Below are 22,273 nucleotides of genomic sequence, written 5' to 3'. Positions count from 1 at the left end.
TGGGGGACATTCTCCCACTGCCACACTTAGTCTGCATGATGCTGTGTAGACCAAAGGCCATTTGTTTAATTTGCGTTATCCTGACAATTTGTCTCTCTCTCCATTTAACATTACAGCAGCTTATCTTCATGCACATTACTTATTCAAACAGTCTTTTTTGCAGTGATAGAAATAGTTGTGTACTAAAGTAAAAGAAATAACGTAAAAATAATACATTAGACAAGTAAAAGGACTGCATTCTTAAGTTTAAGTACATAAATATTATCAGCAAAATATTGTTTCATGATGAAAAGTAAAAGTACTCATTTCGCACAGATATTTATGACATCAGCTTTAACAGTGATACATGAAACTGAAGGCAGCACGTCATTGTTGCAGCTGGTCTATCCAACTATTTCAGGCATGTCCTAATTATCTACATTTAACACATTTTGGCCGGTATCTAAAGATGAATGCTGACTGAACAACGAGCCAATGGGCCCTTCATTAATCTGCGGGCACGTGCAGCTGCCAAGCCAAGTGAGAGCTGCACGCGCCTTTTGAAAGGTGTCGCCAGCTCGTGTGACACATTTTACATATGTGAGGGAAGCAATAGGCATCCGCCAAAACAGCGTGAAGCGCAGACAAATGACTGCGGGTGATGTCTCACGCCGTTAATAAGAATGATCAAAAGAGACAGTGTGGAGACGAAAGAATCAGAAGAAGAGGTGTTGAGGTTCTATACAATCTTTCACAAGGTTGACTGTTACGCCGTGCGTAAAATCCAATTTTTATCAAATCAAAATCAAATCAAAATTACTTTATTTATCCCCGAGGGTAAATTCAGTTAGTCTGGTAGAATCTCTGTTAGAATGAGACAGTCTGGGGGGCTTGAACCTATACTCAGCTTTATAGTTTTTCTTGTTATGAAAAACAAAATTAATATATAAATATATCTAATTTTATTCAAAATATGTTGTAACAATCTGCAAAGTCTGCTGAAACTCTTGTCTATGCTTTAGAGCCATGCGTAAAATGTAATTTAAGTACTCTTTACGCATGGCTCTGCAAATATCTGTGAAGTAATAACATTAAAGCCAAATGGTGGCACATTTAACGACGGTACTCTGAAAAGCAGCTCGTGGGAACCTGAAAGCCACATCTTCTCCCAGCACACTTTGGAAATGAAGTATCGATTCTGACACGTAATAAAGTGTGAATGCAGCTCCATGCCCAAGTTTCCCATGAGAGAGAGAGAAGGGGCCAACTCCCACATTTGTCAAAATTAAAAGTTTTGACAATGTTTACGGTCTCCCACAAACAGAAAGAAACAGTGAATCAAGTCGTTGTGTTAATGATTGTCAGATAATCTCACGGGGAACTATCTTTTACTATTTTCAGGTACATTAAATGTTGTATGATGAGAGTGTAGTTGTATAAAGAAAGACAACCGCGGTGCGCGTAAAGCCTATCCTTTTACGCACGGTTCATCCAAAGCAATGTCTTTACTTTCAGGGCTAAAAAAACATTTTTCTGATTCTAAGAATACTCTAATTTGTTTGTATATATTTGCTTATACATTTCCTCACTTTCCTTGCGACATTATAACAGTTTATCCTAATGCGCATTACTTGTACAGCAGTCTATATTGTAATAATGAAGAAGCAGCTCCTGAATTATAGGCTACACCACGCTACACCAGTCACTTAATTATCAAAAGTACAAGTTTTAGTTCAAGAGTAAAATCAGTAATATTCCCACTGTGGCTGCAACAATGTGTAAGCAACATTTTAATGTTGTAGTTTCTGGGGTTAGGGATACTTTTAACCACTTTATATACAGTTAAGTGGTTTAGTCTAGTAGCCCTTCAGCCTGTAGAGCAAAGAACCAAAGGTAACCTCAGGGTCACCAGATTAATATGAGCAGTTATGAGATGATTAATGGGGACAGAAAGAGGAAAACATAACGTTTTGCAACACCAATTTAGAGTTTTGTCTATTTTTTTATATGGATATTACACTTATAATGGATCTTCTGAGCCTCAAGTGAAATTAAATAAGTCTAGAGAGGAAATCACTCTTTTTGTTGAACTGCTACTAAATGTAGCAAAAGTCCAGTATGCATACTTGGCAACCACTGGTTCAATCTTAAAAGGTTTGATTTGTGTATGATTTTTTACATTTTAAATGTAAATTCCTAAAGTAACTAGTTCTGTCAAACTAGTGCATGGAGTAAAAAGTAAAAAGACATTCCCTCTGAAGTAAAGTGAAGAAGCCAAAAAGTATAAAGTAACACAAAATTGATAACAAAGAGTACAAGCAACACAAAATGTTACTTAAGTACAGTTCTTTGGGGAATCTCATTTGTCTTTCTGGACATTGTCCAAATTGCATTTTTAGCTTATGGTGACATTGTGCTGTTGATTGTAGACATTAATTACCATTTTCAGGTTATGATTACCATCTTAGATTTATTCTTCACATTGGCTGCAGGAAACAAACAGTGTCTTTTTGTTGTTTTTGACCCTATAAAATGAAATCCACTAAACATTTCTGTGACAGACACGTGCGGCAACTCCAGCAGCACGTGACCACTTCACACCTAATTCAAACACGCCAGCAGACAAACACACTGACCAAATCCACCACAAACACAACTCTAACAAGTATTTTTTAAAAACATTGTTGTACATTTGAGGAACTGTCACTTGTCAGTCCTTTCAAAATAAATTGAAAAATATTCTTTCATCAGAGTTAAATGTCTCTCAGAAGTTTAGTTTGTATCTTGTTTACTTATCAGACACAATATTTTTGACACGTGCCTTCATCACCTTCATTTAGACAAGATACAAATGTCAAAGAAAAACTTTGATAAAATAACAAATTTAAGACAACTATAAAGCCAAAATAAACAGTTCACTTCACTAAAAAGCACAAGTTTAAACAATGGTGGAGTCCTGATGCGTTTCGCTATAATAATATGAGACTATTTCAAATCTGGGCACCAATTAAATACTTTAAATTAACTTGACAGAGGAATAAAAAAACAGGAGTAACCTGTGTTCACAAGAAACACGTCTTTCTGTTATAATTACGGCTAAGAGGAACAATACATAAAATGTACTAAGTCAGAAATATCTAATGAGCCCATCTAACAAATACCTGTAAAAGAAGTAGAAAGACGAAGCAATGCGTAATTTGCATGTGAGTGACCGTTGTGCGTAAAGTGTGTGTGTGGGAACCTGAAAGCTCGCAGTCCTCCACTCATTTCTTTTAATGATGTACTAATACTAACAGATAATAAAGTGCAAATGGACGCTTTGCTCTTAATTTTCCCACGAGAAAGAGCCAGAAGAGTGTCTCACATGCTGTCTCACATTAGTGTGATCTAGTGAACTGCGGTGGGCGACCAATAACATAAAAATAAAGAAATAAAAGTCACATTTTAATAAAAGTATTGTCTAAAAAACAGTATTTCTCAGTATTTTTTATTTTTGTTGTTTTGATGTACTTCCTGGTTCCTAACTATGATGACCCACAGAAATTGATTAAAATAAAAAATAAAAAATAAAAATAAATAAATAAATAAAAAACTGTATTTAACTGAAAGAGTCAATGGAATTTCATCTGTGGTTTGGATTAAAGTTCAGCTAGGAGAAGAAAAAATAACTCTTTCATAAATACAAGGGACTTCATTCTTGATTTTTCATATTTAATAATTAACGGCAGGGCCAACCAGGCCTCAAGGGGAATCTTAACCAAAATCTTGGCACTGTTTTCTGTGTTTTGATGGCTGGATTTTTTTCCATGTGCAAAGCGAATATTTCTTTTTCAGTCAAAAACACAAACAATAATCGGACAGCACTAAGCAGACGAATGTCCTCTGAGTGTGATGAGCTTCAAAGGGCTTCAGGAGGTGAGAGAGCACGTTCTGTTTCCTGTGAAGTGACACCGGACACGCGCAGAAAACAAACGTCCTGTGAGCAGCTGGAGGCCACGCTGGTGACACAATGAATACTAATGACAGGGAAAACAAACGTGGACAGGAGCTGCAGGGGTTTTTAGATATATTTTAGATCATTCAACCAAATCCTGTCAGATAAAGAATAAGATAATTAAAACGTGTTTTACGCGTAGAAATAGAAATGCAAACTGTAGATGGTCTAAATAAAGTTGTGCTTATTAGAAAAGCTCTTGAATTTAGTGCTGCTTTTCTAGAAGTTGCGCAGAGGCTCTGCATAGTAATATTTTTATTATACCACGTAACTATATGAGAAATTATACATAAGAAAATATGTTGCCAGGAAGTTTATTTTCAGGAACAGACAAGTTTTGTTAACTTCTGTAAGAACAGAATATTTAAAGTGAAACACACTGTGTCAAGGCTGTATTCTGCAACTAAATCTGGATTTTTATGGCTTCATTTGGTTTTTGATTGATTGATTTATCTTTAATGTGGTAAATGTGTTACTCAGACTGCTCAGGGCTATATCATACTTTTTTTTATTCTTGCTTTAATCCTAAAATGCTTTCAAACTGAAGGCTATCTTTGATGTCTTTGAAGTGATACTGAGCTCTTTCACCTCATGGCCAGACTTCACACCTGGAGGATTTAGCTCTGCGGGAAGCCAGGCCTCACACCTCACACTCCAACTCCAACTAAAAAGAGCTGTCAATGTCAGCGCAAACAAAAGGCTCAAAAATCATGTTTTTTATTTTAAGAAAGTTTTTTATTATAAAAAAAGAATACTTCTCACCATAGGGAGACATCCAGAATAAATTAGTGTGCAAAATAGACAAGACATATATTTAAAGACAAGACAAGTTCATAGATGTCATCATTAATGCCAGCAGACATCATGGCACGCAGGTGAATGTGAGGGGCCGCACGGGGCTCTCCCAGCCTCGAGCCCTGAGGTCCCACACCTGGAAATGTGACGGATGGACACTCAATCATTATCCACTTCAGTATGTTGAATCATGGCAGCAGATGTAGCAGCAGAGGGTTTTATATGAAGACAGAGACTCTTCAGCTCCATTATACTCACCTCAAAACTCGCTCTTCAGCAGCAGCAGCAGCTGGGCTCAGTCACGTGGCCCAGCTCACTGTGGCGTCCCAGTGTGGACGAGTCCCTGCGCCGTCAGGAGAATGGATGGCTGCCCCACTGACTGCGAGCAGTGAGTCAACCTTATCACACATACATCACATGCACAAATGACATTTTTACATTATTTACAGGCTTTGATGTTGAGGTTGTTATCATTGGAGCAGAGGACATTGTTTGCAAAACTACAATGCAAATATGCAATCAGGAACAGTAGATTTGGCATCACTAATCATTTGTTAGAGTCATCAAAAAGTCTGAGGTCATGGCTGAGGGATCAGGGCCACGGCCTCCACAAAGTCTGGCTGAGCGGGCTGCTCTGGGACGGACTCTGTTTGCCCACTTGTCTCATCTGGAGCTGATTCTGTCTCTGAGCCTGTTGGGAGTGTGTGGGAGACCCCTGCTGGGCTGGAAGCCGGTACGGATGAGCGACACTCGAGCCCTGTGTGTGCTTGGACTTCTGCCTCAGCATCCGAAGAATGGACTTTGTGTGTGTTTGCAGAGAGCTGGATGAGGAGGAGGTGGTAGTGGAGGAGGAGGAGGAGGAGGAGGAGAAACGGGCTTCAGGTCTCCTTCGAACACCTGCAGAGTCAGAGTCTGAACGGGAAAAACTTGCGGCCAGAGACGCATCCAGTGCTGCTCCGAGCCACAGGCCTTTCCCTTCAGGGCCTAGGAACTGAGCAGCGGTCTGCAGGCAGGTAGAGAAGCCGTCTTGGAACGAGTGTTTCTGGCCTCCACCATCACCAGCAGCAGCAGCGCTCGTCCTGTCTCCTTTCACAGTGTTCTGCAGGAAAAGAACCGTGTGCTCCAGAATCTCAGCTTTCTCCACTCTGCGCTGAGTCCCATCCTGCAGGAAAACATCGGTATGAGTTAAAGGAGTCTGCTTGCAGTGACATGCATGGATGGTTATGAATGGTGCAACAATTTAAACATTTCTATATTTAATTGTATGCAAATGTTCGAATATCCCATGGACAATGTTGTGTAATCACAGCAGACCAGTTAGCCTCTCTTTTCTTTTTTGTTTGACTAATAATTCTTAACCGAAAGACAATTTTCTCAACATCTACAATGTAGTTTGTGTTTTTTACCTGTTGTTGTGGCTCCTGAAGCAACATGGTCCTCAGACACTCCAGACTGCGGTTCATCCTCTCCCTTCGACGTTTCTCTACTTGAGATTTTATGAACTAGAACAGAAAAAACGTTGTCACTCAAATGCACATTTGGTCGATTCAGTTGAATTAAGTATGATTAAAATGTTTTTTTTTGCCAGCATTCTTAATGCCTTTTATAGTCTATATTAAAACAAGTTATTGAGATTTAGTTGTTACCTTTCTTTCGTTTGTTGCATCCTCCGCTTCCTGTAACAGTTTCATTGTAGCCGGTGGTCCCGTGCGCTTTGTCTGTATCCAGTGGTGGCAGATTAAAGAGGTTCCTTCACAGTCTGCAACTGTTTAGGCAATGCGGCTGTTGTCCCAGGAGGCGGCTTTTACCTTCTTCAGTCAGGCCCTCAGACTCCTCCCACCAAATTTTACAATCACCAACCTCCCCCCCAAAACGCCCACACCTCACCTCCTCCCTACAGCTCCTTGATCCCAGCGTTTTTTTTTTTTTATCGCAGTACTTTAAATAGATTTAAACTGATCTATTTTACTGATCTATCGTTTCTATCTCACCATCATGCAAAAGTATCTTACGACACGAGAAAAAGCCAAGACACAAGACCATGAAACCATTTACGCGCAAAGCCAAATGCGTAAAAATGCATGCGTAAAAGTTCAGGAAAATACACAATTTGAGATATTACCTCAAGATTATAGAAAATGTAAGTCAAGTTTTGTTTTAAAAAGCTGGTAACCTCGCCTTACTGGTCCCCCCAAATGCTTTAAATGAGAATTTGGGAATTGCTGTTTGCACAAAAGTGGAAAATAGCAAATTAACACAGACAGCAATTTATGAAGAATAAACATAAATAAACACATTAAGCATTCAAAATCATAAAATAATTGTAGTCCTCCATTGAGACAGTAAATTGTGAGTATAGTTTTGAGGTGTTTGTCCTTTTATTGTATGTTATGTCCTATTATTGTATTCCAAAATTATTTGCACTTTTCTTCCGATGTCAGCAGCCTGAAATATTGGACTATTGGAAGGATTTGGAAGTAGAAACTCTGCACAGCTGCCACTGAGAGCGCGTAAACCATTTGTGTGCCATTTGAGGTGCGAGAAAATGTGTTGGCACTGCTATCCATCTGTTCTGGTGCTTTATTCATATGCCCAAAAATCTGTTACACCTTCTTTCCAAGCACACTTTTCTGAAGCCAAATTTAGAAATGATTTCTAGATCTTCGTCTATCAGAAGCTTTTAATGCACGTGGCTCACCATCACCCTTTGAGTGGTTATATTTATGCGTAATACGTCTTTATTTCTTGTTCCTTTACTGCGCGCTCACTTACGGCGGGTGCTGACACCTCGTCATTCACGCTGGACGCCTTTGCATTTGTTAGTGGGTCCGCAGAGTGAAGGCGTAACAACGCTTGGTCACATTTTGCATTCACACCTCCGTGTTACAATGGACCACGCGTGCCATTTGGGGCTGCTGTCTCGTGCTGGCGCGCCGTTTAGCGCCACAGTTGTTTCACATTTGCTCGTGGAAACCCTTTGATGCTGCCAGGCGACCGTGGGAAAGCTCAGAGACTGTGGCGACACACGCGTGGCAGCTTTGTGCACAAGTGGTTTAAGCTCTCGGCCCTTCAAGGCTCATTTACAGATGTAGATTAATTAACAGTTTTAATTGTATTGCAGCTGGGGCACAGGAATCCCACAGCAGCACCCTGCTCATATAAACTGTGAGGGAAAGGAGAAGCCTTTTTCTTTTTATGCATACACTTGGTTAAACGTTTTCAGCTCCCTGCGTAGGAAAACACAACCTATACTTTACTAATCAAGTCTGAATTGTAGCTAACTACAGAGTGAAGTGCATGCATAATAAAACACTTTGTGCATGTTTATTATGTTGTGTAAATGAATTGTATATATGTTGTTTCATCCTATTTTACAGATTAACCAGTTTGCCCTTAGACTTTCTCCAAATCCTTTAGTCCATATTTTGTTGATCACTGCCCTTATTAAATAAACATGAAAAAGACAATTAAAACACAGTTAAAACACAATGAAACATAAAAATTATAAAATAATATGTACAATGCATGGTGGTCATCCAAATACCTGTCGAAAAAGAAATCTGGTCTTAAGGTGATTTTTAAAAGTGTTCACAGAAGTAGCCGACCATAGGGAGAGAAGCAGATAGTTCCAGAGTCTGGGTGCCACATATTCAAATGATGGATCACCACGTGTTTTCAGACGGGTACATGGAACAGACAGAAGATGTGTTTGACCTAAGAGACTGAGCTGACAGATATGGGTGAAGTAGTTTAACAATATATAGGGGAGTCTGACCATGGAATGTGCTCTATATGTGAAAGTACTTTAAACTGAATCCTGTATGCAACAGGCAGCAAGTGAAGAGACTTCAGGACAGGGCTGATGTGCGAGCATTTGTTTGAACCACTGAGTAATCTTGCAGCAGCATTCTGAATTGACTGAAGGCGGTCAAGAGCGGACATACTTAGTGAGGAGTGTTAGAAAAATTAAATAATCTGTCACCAACAGAAAACCCTCACCATTTTTCTGCGCAGATCATTGATGGGGAATGAAAAGCAGGAGGCGTCCAAGTTTCTCAGTTTAACATAGTTTTATTACAATACGTCAAAAAATGTGCATTTTACAGAGATTCTCCGGGTTCAAAAACTCATGTCCCTGAATACAAACAGGCGGGTTTCAGTTCGTGAAGTCTGAACCACGTCTCTCTCCCTGAACCCATTAAAATACTAACATTTGTTTACAAAACATGCTGGTCGATTTCTTCCAGGAAGTTCCGCCTTCTTGATCCGCTGATTCGCCAGTTTTAATCCATACAACGGCACGTCATGCCACCTGGGCATACGATCTTGCTGCCCCGGACAAGGCCATCCTGACCTGGCTTCTTCTCCAGGACATTCAACAAAAACCTCCTGCCTTGTTATGTCTTACAAAGATATTATGTCTTACAGAGCCAAATGATTTTCACTGTCTCACATGGATTCTAAAAGTCTAAAAAATATGAAACAGACAATGAAATATATGTAATCAAAGTAAATAAACTCAAACTCAAACCTCTCCAAGGTTTAGTGAATTATGCATACATAGTGACCTTTGATAGTGACCTGCGTTACGCACAGAGACAGAGAACAAAGACAGACAACAGAGAAGCAGAAATCAAGCAACAAATCATTTACCAAAACAGAAAATAATCAATTATTTTAACAGGAGAAAAGTGAGTTACAGAAATCAATTCGAGATGAGCTAAATGCATGTATGAGCATCTCAAGTTCAGCTTTTGAAACTACAGATCTCAGTTTACTGATGTTTCTAAGATGGAAAAAGCAAGATCTGGTCAACTGCTTTATATGTTTGTCAAACAATGTAAACCGATCAAAAAACACCCCTAAGTTACAGAGGTTAGAGCGGACAGCAGAAGACAGAAGCTCAAGGGAATGAACAATTGTAGGGGTGACTGTGTCTGGAGCAACAACCAAAACCTCAGTTTTATTGTCATTCAGCACGATACTAACAGGTTCAAATGAATGTTATATTTTCGCACAGAACAGATCTGTCTAACAGGGCAATAAGATTAGATTATTTCGTAGAGCTCACATTGGTTAATATTGTCCTTAAGTGGTGCAATTTCCAGAACACATTTTCAGGCAGTTTTGTGTGCTTGCTTGCAAAAGCACACTAACTACTATTCACCGGGCTTATGTCTTTTTATTTTGTGTGCTTGCTTGCAAAAGCACACTAATTGTTATTCCGTGGGCTTATTAGTGCCACGGCTTAGTGTGAAGAAATACATACAGAAATAATTTATACATACAAACGTAGGAAAATTTGTCTTCTCACTCACAATCCTCTGGTAAAGCTGTCAGAGTTATAGTTTGGGCGTAGGACGCACAGATGCGCCACCAACACGCACCAACAACTTTGGGCAGTTTTACGCGACTTACATCGCATTCTGTTGAGTAAAGTAATAGCAGACCGATCCCGATCAAACCGCACGTTTTAATTATTATTAACTCTTCAAGTTGGAGGACTAGTAGCGGGATGAAATTGTGTCCGGAAGAGGAAGAAGAAAAAATACACAGTAAAACAATAGCTATTGCTGTTGGGGCCAGTGTTGGGGCCAGTGTTGGCGCGATTGCGCCGTGGCCCTACTGACACTGAATGAGAAGAGGGCTGGTCCCGCAATTGTTAAAATAATTGATTATTTTCTATATTTGTAAATTTTTTTATGCTTGATTTCTGCTTCTCTGTTGTTTGACTTCCTGTGTCTGTCCCTGTGAGTGACGCAGGTCACTATCAAAGGTCAAACCTTGAGTGTAATAAATATCTCTGTGCATTTATATTAAGTCAGACAATATGATTTGATACAATGATTATGTTTGTGTGTTAATTTTGGTTTAGAAACTTTGACTACATATATTTCATTGTCTGTTTTATATTTTTTAGACTTTTAGAATCTATGTGACACAGTGAAAAATCTTTGATTCTGTAGACATAATATCTTTGTGAGACAAAACAAGGCAGTAGGTTTTTTGTTGAATGTTCTGGAGAGGCCAGGATGGCCTTGTCCGGGGCAGCAAGATCGTATGCCCAGCTGGCATTGACGTGCCGTTGTATTAATTAAAACTGGCGAATCAGCGATCAAGAGGGCGGGACTTCCTGGAGGAAATCGACCAGCATGTTTTGTAAACAATTGTATGAGTATTTTAATGGGTTCAAGGGAGAGAGTCGGGGTTCAGACTTCACGAACTGAAACACGTCTGTTTGTATTCAGTGACATGAGTTTTTGAACCCGGAGAATCTCTGTAAAGTGCACATTTTTTGACGTAATGTAATAAAACTTTGTTAAACTGAGAAACTTGGACGTCTCCAGCTCTTAATTTCCCCATCAACAAACTGCGCAGAAAAATGGTGAGGTTTTTTCTGTTGGTGACAGACTATCAATTTTCAAGGTTTCCTCATGCAATTTTTCTAACACTATATAACAAACATTTTACAAACATTTTACAAAATCCACAAGAACAGAGGAATTTGTTCTCTCTGTCATTCTGGGATGGAATGTCAGAACATCATCGCATTCCGGAATGGAATGTGATGACATTGTTGCATTCCGGAATTTCGAAAACAGATCAGTCCACAGAGAGAAGCTGTGAGAAATGCCGTCAAAAAACTACCTAATAGAATGTGATGACATCATCGCATTCCGGAATTCCGAAAACGGAATGTGATGACATCATCGCATTCCGGAATGGAATGTGATGACATCGTTGCATTCCGGAATTTCGAAAACAGAATGTGATGACATCATCACATTCCTGAATAGAATGTGATGACATCATCGCATTCCGGGATTCCGAAAACAGAATGTGATGACATCATCACATTCATGAATAGAATGTGATGACATCATCGCATTCCGGAATTCTGAAAACGGAATGTGATGACATCATCGCATTCCGGAATTCTGAAAGCGGAATGTGATGACATCATCGTATTTCAGAATTCAGAAAACGGAATGTGATGACATCAACGCATTCCGGAACTCTGAAAACGGAATGTGATGACATCATGACATTACGGAATAGAATGTGATGACATCATGACATTCCGGAATATAATCTGATGACATCATCGCATTCCAGAAGAGAATGTGATGACATCATGACATTCCAGAATATAATCTGATGACATCATCGCATTCCGGAATTATGAAAATAGAATGTGATGACCTCATCGCATTCCAGAAGAGAATCTGATGACATCATCACATTCCGGAATATAACCTGATGACATCATCGCATACCGGAATTCCGAAAACGGAATGTGATGACATCATAGCATTCCAGAATTCCGAAAATGGAATGTGATGACATCATCGCATTCTGTAAATCCGAAAACGGAATGTGATGACATCCTCGCATTCCGGAATTCCGTAAACGGAATGTGATGACATCATTGCATTCCGGAATTCCGAAAACGGAATGTGAAGACATCATAGCATTCCGGAAATTTCGAAAACGGAATGTGATGACATCATTGCATTCCGGAATTCCGAAAACGGAATGTGATGAGATCATCGCATTCCGGAATTCTAAAAACGGAATGTTCTGTTACACTCTGCTTCCACCTCAGCAGCGTTCTGCCTGCTAGTTTGACCCTGTTGAGTCTGTGGTGACTTTTAAAGCATTAACACTGGCTCAGCTCAGTGTCCACCCACATGAATCATTGTGCTCCTAGTTAAATCTGCAGCATGCTGGACAATCACAGAACAGATATTCTGGATCACTGAAATTAAAGTTTTTACATCAGAATTGGAACTGTGCTTAGACAATGGTCACCACATTTATCTCTATTTAGCCTGTTAGTAAACGTTATCATGCTTTGCACAATTCCTCCTGAGATTCAGACTTAACGTTATGTGTTAACTGAAGTAGATCACAATCAGTCGGTTTCTGGAGTGTTTTAATATTCAAATGTCTGCTTTGATAATGATATTAAATAAAAAAGATAAAGTCTGGGGTCCTGCGCCGTCAAATTTTACGTTACCGAATATTTCACAGTCTGAGTCTTAATAACAATCTCCGTTATTTCTGAACCATGCTTAAATGTGATGCTTTTTAATTACACAGACATTATTGTAATTACACACAGATGAACACGTTAAACTGGGCCGAGTGTAGCATTAACTTGATGCAATGGTATATTTAGTCATCATTTCATAACATTGCATAATGTTACCATACTAACATGGTGAAGCTTTATTTTCCAAACACAGAGACGCTGTGTTTGATTCCAAGTATTACAAAAATAAATTATAACACTTCTGTTACCATACCGGTTTAATAATATCTTCTTTACTTCACTCCCGTTAGCATCGAAGGCAGCATTAGCTGGCTAACATACTACTGTAAACGCTAATAAATGATCTAAATAAAATAAAATGAGAATAACACTCACCAACAACTGGAGCCTTCTTGTGGAGCAGTGGTACAGCTCACCACACAGCAGGTGGTGTTAATAGTCCGATGTTTGCCTGTAAAAATATCCGACAGCCGACAGGGAAAGTTTCCAGTGAATTAGCCACTGCGCTAGTAGCTACACACAGCTAGCGGCTAGTGCCGTCAGCTACGTCACCTGTCACTCAGAGCGGGGACCGCTTCATTATGCAGAATTTTCGAAACTTAAACTAGTGAGATATAAAATAATTCACCCCCCTCAGGGTTGTCATGGAAGCGGAAATCAGCTTTTGAGAGTAGAGGCATCGTTTGAACCAGGCTGTAAACATGTTTATTTCTACTGTGAAATCGGACATTTTAACATGAGAGTCAATCTAACTTGCTCCCTTCTGCAGCCTGCCTCAAGCGGCGGGTCGAGGAATTGCAGTTTTTGGTACTTCCGCATAGGCTTCACAGCTCCAGACCGGAGCTTGCCGCTTGTCCAAGACAGACATTCTAACTTAACGGACATGGCGTTTTTTCATAAAGCATCAGACCTTATAACTTGACCATACATTGTCCAATCTGCCTCAAACTAATAAACTGTTTGTCCTAGAAACTTGTAGGCTATAAAGTATCAGATTACTCGGCATAGAGTTCCTGTTTAATTGGTGGTTGTTTACCCCGCCCCTTTTGATTAGCCACGCCCCCTTTTACTAAATAATGAACTATTTGTCCTAGAAACTTGTATGAGGTGTCTGTGAACTCAGGACAGAGTCCCTGTTTAACTGCTGATTTCATCAACGAGAATCAAGGGCCAGAGGCAAGCACACAATCAAAATTTCTTTAGAAATTTTCTAGTTTGGGCGGTTTTCAATTTTACCTATTTGATAGTTCAACCTTGCACCAACACAGCAACATGCTGTTTTCTCATTGTGTCTACTTCTTCAATATAAAAGGCATTTTCAGAGAAAACAGTTCACAAAGAGATATGTGGCTTATGCAGTGAGCATGATAAATTAAATTCCATTCACAGAACAAGAAGCAAACATGCCAACAGTGAATATGTGGCGAGGTTGGATTTACCCCTAGAAGTTTTTACAGTATAATATTAAAATGTTGCCGACAATGTTTTAAAGGAGCCTAGCACTCCACTACATAAAATACATACAGGTTCTTTGGTCATCAGGGGCCTGTTGCACAAAACTAGGATAAGGGATTAAGCCGGGATATGTTGGTTATCCTGGCTCAACTTATCCGTGATCCGGTTGCACAAAAGCAGGATAGGGGGCAGTGGGATATGTTATGGTATAAGTTACCATGGAGATTTAGTCTGTGGAGCAAACCTGCTCCAGACCAGGTTATGTTCCAGGATCTATTTAATCTCATCCCTTATCTCAGTCAGCAGTCACCACAAACGGACACCAATAGTTATTCCACTGCCCTTTACACATTGTTATCACATAGAACTAGACCCTATGTCATTATTTAAACGTTTGTGATCATTCATTTCAATCATTTTGGATAATTAATTATTTTAGATGATGTTGCAATCATTAGATAATTTACAGTTTCCCATAGACTATAAGGCTTGAGAGTTGTTAAAATGAGGGCCGTGAAGCTTTTTGTGGAATTGTACTTCAGTATAGGTTTCACCAACAAGGAGATACATAATCTTTTGGCACATCAGCCAGCATCACATTGTCAGAAGTATCAGGGCTTCAGTGTATCCCGGTGGCTCACACTGGTAGAACGTTACCATTAAGGCTGAGCCCTTGCTGTGGCGGAGCCGGGTTCAAATCCAGCCTGTGCTCCCTTTGCCGCATGTCACCCCCTTTTTATCTGTCACTTTCAATAAAGCATGAAAAATACCAAAAAAATTATTTTAAAAAATGAAGTATCAGGACTTTAAAAAGATGCAAGACAATACATCTGTTCCGCAGAAAGAATCAGTCTCATAAATTTATGACTTTTGTTGTCTTCCTCAATGTGGCCCTAAAACTCGGTCGTATAAAATACACATCCCATATAAATAAATATGTACACAAAGTGTAACATTATGTTCCTTTATTGAATAAGGATAAATCAAAACAGGTAAACCATCGGCTCCTTTCAAAACTGAAGTCACAGTGACTCTTCAAGATAGAAAGCACAGAGTCAAAGTATATTATACAACACAAGGATAAATACACATTCAAAGGTCTGAATATAATACACCCTGCATGTCTGCACACTGAAATAAATGCAGGACAAATCCATACACATGGAATGAACAGACAAATGATGCAGTGGCCTCCCTGCAAGCTTTTATACACACAGTATACAGCACAATCATCATAAGAGGCCAAATCAATTTAAATAAAAAATAAATAAATAAAAACAAATTCCTCTGCCACTGCAGGACATATTTAACTTAAATTGAAAGTATGCATATCAACTAAAATAATTCAACACATATTGCTCCCTCATGAGAGGACCACTGTCGTCATCTGGGAATATTGCTGGATTGTCCCAGTCCATGGCTGGGGGCACTCTGGGGGCCCTCTCCTTCCTCAGGCAGGCCACATTGTGGAGGACAGTGAAGACACTGAAAGCGTGCCTTCAGGAGGCCAAAGGTCATCTCAACTCTGGGCCTGGTCCTGGTCCTGGTCCTGGTCCTGGCATGGGCATGGTTGTAGGCCTGCTGTGCGTCCTGGGGGTCTGTGGATGGTGTCAGGAGAAAAGGCTGGCAGACAGACCCCCTGTCTCCCAGCAACACACCAGAGAATTCACCTGTTAACACAAAATCTCATCATTACAACCTCAAACAGAGTGACATTCTTGACACAGCCATGATGTAAAAAGTGGTTATTAATGGTTGTGTGGCTCACCTTGTGATAGGCGCTGACAGGTTTCAGAGGTCCCAAAGACTCTGGAGTCATGGACTGAGGCCATTCTGCCTGGCTCAGTCCATGTCTGTTGATCAGACAGTCAGCATTGCAGACCATCTGAAATCATAAGATGAGGACGATTAAACCAATCAATGCACATCACAAGCAATGTACAGTGTTCATCAATTGACAATATCAAAAAGTTATGTTCACCTGAACATTAATGCTGTGAAATGATTTCCCATTCACAAAATCCACCTCATGGGCCCCTGAGGGGGGATCTTATGCTGAGGTGTGTGCAGTCCAGTGCACCAGTGACATTGGGGAAACCTTTAACACAAAGTAATGAGTATCCTATTATGACTGGTAACAGTTGTCCTGTAATTTCTAGATTTTCTCACCTGCAATCCTATAGAACTCCTCTTTGATGTCAGAGTCTTCTGTGGCCAGGGAAGGACACTGTAATAAACTATTCTGTAGTCATTTCATTTTACTTAATATATTTGATCAAGTGCAATAAATATAAATGTGTCCTTGATTTTGAGGCAGTTGTTTAAGTAACTTTAATATAAAAATGTTTGAGATATAATCTACTTATTTTGATCACATTAAATATAATCTTTATGTGGATGTAATTCTAAATCAAGAGAATTTTGAATGAATTCAACACAATAGAATTAGTCCGTTTTTAATTGACAGGCACTTCCTGTTAAGTCATTAACTCAACTTGTAATGTAGTTAGATTTAATTAATAATATTGCGTGCAATTTGTTGCCTCGATTTTATTGAGTAGCTATTGTTTATCTTTTTTTTTTTTTTTTTTTACAGATGAAGACACATACACCCTAAATATAAGAAAAGAGAAAATGTATCTATTCCAAAAGGAAATCCAATGAAGTCAGTAAGTGACCGTGGGTCCTTTGAAAGGCGCTATATAAATTAAAGTTATTACTTTTATTAGCTCATCTATTTATCAAAGAATAATACAGTCTGGTGGAGTTATATTTACACAACTTCAGTCATATCTACAGTCCATTTCAATTAAAAATTCAACTCATTCATAATCAGAGTACAACTGCGTTTTTGGAAATGTGAATTAACTATTTGGATTGTAATTGTGAGGTTTCAGCGGAGCGGTGAGTGTGTAGTTGTGTTTACTTACGCATTCAGACGGTCAGTAATACTTTGCCACGTGTTTTCTCTTTGCTTTATCACTGTGGCGGTGTTGCATTTCTTTTTAATAATGTCTTTCACCTCCTCGTATGCCTCCATCCGGATTTCTCCCTCCGACGGGGTAAAGTAAGCCGCTCTACTCGCCATGGTGAATCAGTGAATCTGTGATCGGTGGCGGGGTCTATCTGAGGGAGCCGCGAGCGCGCACTTATCCAGGATAGGTTTCACCTGGCTTGATGAATCCGTGTCTGCTCATCCTGGATTGGGCTTTGTGCAACCAACTGAGCCTGGACGCTGTTGTTTTGGATTCTTTGAGCCCGGCTCAGTCACTTATCCTGGATGTCTTAATCCTACTTTTGTGCAACAGGCCCCAGGTTGTTACTGAGCAGAGAATAACAACAAAGCTAAACAACAAAGCAACACAAAAAACATTAAAAACTGACCCCGTCACATCTACAATTGGAGTGAACCTGTCCCACAGAAAAACAACATAAAATGTCTAGAGCTGCAACCTCTTAGTCAATTCTTTGGCTAAGTGGTTAGTCAACTTTTTCATTCAGTGACCACTCAAGCTCTCTGGATGAAGGAATCATCACAGAAACACTCCCATCAGGACAGAAATCACTCAGAAAACTAGAACCAGCCAGCCCGCTCAGCATTTTTATACATGCCACAGAGCAGTGTATAACAGAAGCATCTGTGGTGTTTGTCCACTCATTTACAGGGGTGGACAGTAAAAAAAAAGTGCATTTACTTGAGTACTGCACGGAAGTAAATGTAGTTTAAAAAAAGAAAAGAAAAAAAGAATAATTACTCCGCTACATTTGAAAAACAAATTCTATGCAAAGTACTCAAAAGTCACTTTGAAGTTAGTGGATGGGTTTTCTTTTCTATTGTAAAACACAACACATCAAGCCATGATGTGTTGTGTGATCACCTATCTAGCTGTAAACCATATCTCATCTTTACAAGGATACATATTGGTAAGGGGGGCTTTTACTGGTTACTGATTGGATAGATTGCTAAGCGGGATGTGACATAGTACTCTACATGACCACAACACATGCCATTTGTAAAAGCCGGCAAAGCAGTGTTGCCAACTTAGCGACTTTGTTGCTATATTTAGCGACTTTTCAGACCCCCTTAGCAACTATTTCTCAAGAAAGTGACTGGAGACAAATCCAGCGACTTTTTCTGGTGTTATTGGAGTTTCTTACTCTTCTTACTGGGGTCGGCGGCTCTTCTTAACAAGCTGCGGCTAAGAAGAGTAAGAACGAGTCAAAGCGGCACAGTCCTCCTGCAGCAGTCTCTCCTAGCTGCAGAGCCAGAGGGGATGTTGACCCCGTCCAGTCTGCAAATTGCTAATAGGCTAACAGTTAGCTCCGTAGCAGTACAGTGTTTATGTGCTGCCACTGCAGGAGGTGTTCACTTAGCGATCAACAAGCACCGGACACTCTGTGCACAGTTAGTGATGCCATTAATTCAGGATCACGATGTTTATGATCAGCGGAGACTCTGTGCATAATTAGCCATGCTGCTTTCTTTATTTCTGCTGCTGACGTTGTGCACAGTTAGCGACGGCGGCCACAATTGAGTCTCCTGTGTTTAATTCGTCACGTATGTGACGTCACAGTCAAAACTGTCGCTAACCGATTATGCGACGGTTGAAAACCATACTTCACCTCCGGAGTCTCTAAATCCCTCTGGGGGCTAACTTGTAATGGAGACATGCAGAGTGAGCGGACAGCAGAGGGTGTGGCCTGTGACTTTCCCAGTGGCCACTTTTCCCCCTAGTGGAAACTTGGCTTTACTTGGGTGTTTCCACTACCACCCAATACCCGGAATGAGGTGGGTCTCACTCCCTGAAACGCCCCTAATTTGAAGATGAGCCGTCCGGAGTGGTAGTTTGACCAAACTTTTTTGGTCCCTGTTGAAGAGCAGGGCTGTTCTTCACTCAGGACGGCTCATATTCAAATTAGGAGCATTTCGGCGAGTGAGACCCGACTCATTCCGGGTATTGGGCTGTAGTGGAAACACCCTTCATGGTAATTTACACCAGTGAACTAGCCTGCTCCAGGGCAGGCTAACTGTCGAGCTTACTTTAGCTGTGTGTCAAATAATTCCCGACGGGCGGAAACAAAATCCCAAAATCTGTTCATGTTTGCGTGGATTTTTTCTTCTTCCTCTTCCGGACGCAATTTCGTCCCGCTACTAGTCCAACAACTTGAAGAGTTGCAGGACAAATTATATATCAAAACGTGCGGTTTGATCGGGATCAGTGTGCTATTACTTTTCTCTACAGAATAAAATTTTTTAGGCAAAAACTGCCCAAAATTTTGCATTGAAATGAATGGGACGGGCGAAAAAAAATGAGCGAAAAAGAACTATAATTGGAGATTTTTAAACGTCTACTTATTCGGCATAATTTCACCTAGAGACTCCATTTAAACTTTAAACAGTAGACACAAGTCTTGTGTATCGGTGTATTAATCCACGTTTTGATAGGTCATATAGTTTTTTATCAATCCCTGTTCAATAACCATGATCATTTTTGGAGAAATTCTGAGATTATAATGGGTGTGTATTGCACGGAATGTTCGTGTCACAGTGTGTGACATCATCGCCAGAGTGTAGAGGGAGAGAAAAAATTGTCAAAAAATTAATTTAAAAACTGCGTTCCAGGCCGCAAATTCCACTCTACAGAAATCATTTATACATATAAACGTAGGAAAATTAGTCTTCTCCCTCACAATCCTCTGGTAAAGCTGTCAGAGTTATAGTTTGGGCGTAGGACGCACAGATGAGCCACCAACACGCACCAACAGCCTCATTGGCTCCCATATTAAAAACGCAGGAAGATTTCTGAAAAAGGAAGATGGAACAGTTATTTTTTGATCGCTCTAACAAAGCTATTTTTTCCTTTCTCTGGAAAAAAAACATATAGACGTTCAGGAAGAACTCAGGACGCTCAAAGTGAAGTCGGATCAATGATAGGTATTACACCGGGATTCCACTGGATGCGTTACGACTCCGAAACGGGTCCGTCTGCAACGACTGCGTATCTCTGCAGTCCGTCAACACACACCGGATCCGTCTGCGTCGAGCTGTTGCGGACATCGTAGTCCAGAGGACTCACGAGATCTCGCGAATTCACGCCTAATCAAGTGATATAACCGGAAGATAATCAACATCTCCTTAATGACTGGAGACAAATCCAGCGACTCCGTCTTAACGAGCGCTAACGAGGTCGGGCAGCTTGTTAACAAGAGCCGCTTGTTAACAAGCCGGCCGACCTGTTAGCGGCAGTTAGCTACAGTTAGCTCTGTAGCAGTACAGTGTGTTTGTGCTAACAGGCTAACAGTTAGCTCTGTAGCAGTACAGTGTGCATGTGCTGCTGCTGCAGGAGATGTTCAGTTAGCGATCTCTGTTTGTTTACAACAAGCACCGGAGTGAGCGGTGTCAGTGGGGTGAAAAGACGAGTGAAAACCTCTAACCTGTTGACTTCAGGTTTGTCCCCGCCCATCATGACATCTTCAAGTTGTGAAATACGATCCGCCGTGAACCCGAGGTATTTTATTTTGAAAATATACCGGATGTTTTATTTTGTGTCTGTGCACGACTTCCTGTCCCGAACGATCTGCTCTGTGCTGAATTTATGCGCCGTGCTCCGTCGTCCGACAAAAATAGAAGCTCTGCGCAAGTGTTGCAAGGGATGTCGGATGGCCATGCGTCGTCGGACTCATTACGCAGCGGATCTGCAGTCGGTGGAATCTCACACATTGATTATAATGGGTGCGTAACGGCTCCGACGATGGATCTGCAGCCGTTATGCATCCAGTGGAATCCAGGGGTTATGGTTTTGCCAAAAATGCTTTCTGTTCGAGGCCAGAAATTCCAGTCTGTCCACCTCTGCTGTCACTGTGCCGGAACAGGTGTCAGTTAATTCTGTTGATTGCTTTGATCTGATTGCCTTTGATCTTTGATGTGATTACAGTTACAGATACACACACACACACACACACACACAGGTAACTTTATGTGATTTTAATTACACACACACACAAACACAGGTAACTTCATGCAATTTTCGCTACACACACACACAAATGCGCGCACACTCCTCCAGATACACGTGTCTCACACACACACACACACACACACAGGTAACTTTATGTGATTTTAATTACACACACACAAACACAGGTAACCATGCAATTTTCGCTACACACACACACACACACACACACACACACACCTGTTGTTTAAGTCATGCAACTTTTGTTTTGGAGTGAAGTCTTTATTTGAAAGCTAAACAACGAAAAGTGTGCAAAGTTTTTAGTAGTCCTTTATTCATTCATTTTGTTCTAGCTGTTAAGACAAAAAAAAAAAAATACGTTCATAGCTTTTTGTCTCCATATCTAGTTTTTGGTATTTCAGTTCCCATAAGCATACAAAATTTCTCAGTTTCATCATGGCTTGCTGCTGTGGTTGTTCCAGCTGTGTCCTGCAGCAAGGTGCATGGTTATACACAATCTGAAGAATGAAGATACAGCCCAAAAATTATTACTTTCTCACTTGACCAAGTCCTTTTTTGGCTGTTCAGCAGTGGCGGATTTAGTAATTTGGGGGCCCAAGGCGAATTTAGCTAGGGGGCCCTTCAAATCCTTACTTTTAACAAAAAGAGTTTTATGTTATTTCATTCTGTTGACTTTTTTTGCTGTATATATATATTTACAGCATATATACACACACACACTGTAAAAAATGTTTGTAGAAATTACAGTAAAACACTGTAAAATTGCATCTGAAATAGGTCTTAAACATTGTACATCACCCTAGTAGATACATTTAGTTACTGTAAATAATAAATGTAGTATAAAACTTTAAATTCTACAGCCATAAACTGTAGAAAAGAAAGTAAAGTTGTAAAGTTAATGGAGAAATACCATGATGAACGTGGTTAAAATCCTGCTGCTAGGTGAGCACCATGGTGACACTCACCTGACGCTGTTTACGCACTGTTGGAATGTAACTAACAGTGGTGGAATAAGTA

The 22,273-nt window shown here is 40.2% G+C and overlaps 1 protein-coding gene across 1 annotated transcript; it reads right to left on the bottom strand.

The window, feature by feature from the left end:
• Window positions 1-5,360: 5,360 nt before the first annotated feature.
• Window positions 5,361-6,459, bottom strand: LOC131975590 (transcription factor HES-7.1-A-like). The gene is made up of 3 exons (XM_059338261.1): window positions 6,415-6,459; window positions 6,175-6,270; window positions 5,361-5,930 (listed from the first exon to the last, which is right to left on the bottom strand). The coding sequence occupies exons 1-3, from the start codon at window positions 6,457-6,459 to the stop codon at window positions 5,361-5,363; spliced, it is 711 nt and encodes a 236-aa protein (XP_059194244.1).
• Window positions 6,460-22,273: the final 15,814 nt, after the last annotated feature.

This window comes from Centropristis striata, chromosome 8, assembly GCF_030273125.1.
Source record: "Centropristis striata isolate RG_2023a ecotype Rhode Island chromosome 8, C.striata_1.0, whole genome shotgun sequence".
Classification (NCBI taxonomy): domain Eukaryota; kingdom Metazoa; phylum Chordata; class Actinopteri; order Perciformes; family Serranidae; genus Centropristis; species Centropristis striata.
Note: the sequence above shows the minus strand (reverse complement) of the source record. Positions and strands in the feature narration are given on the sequence as shown.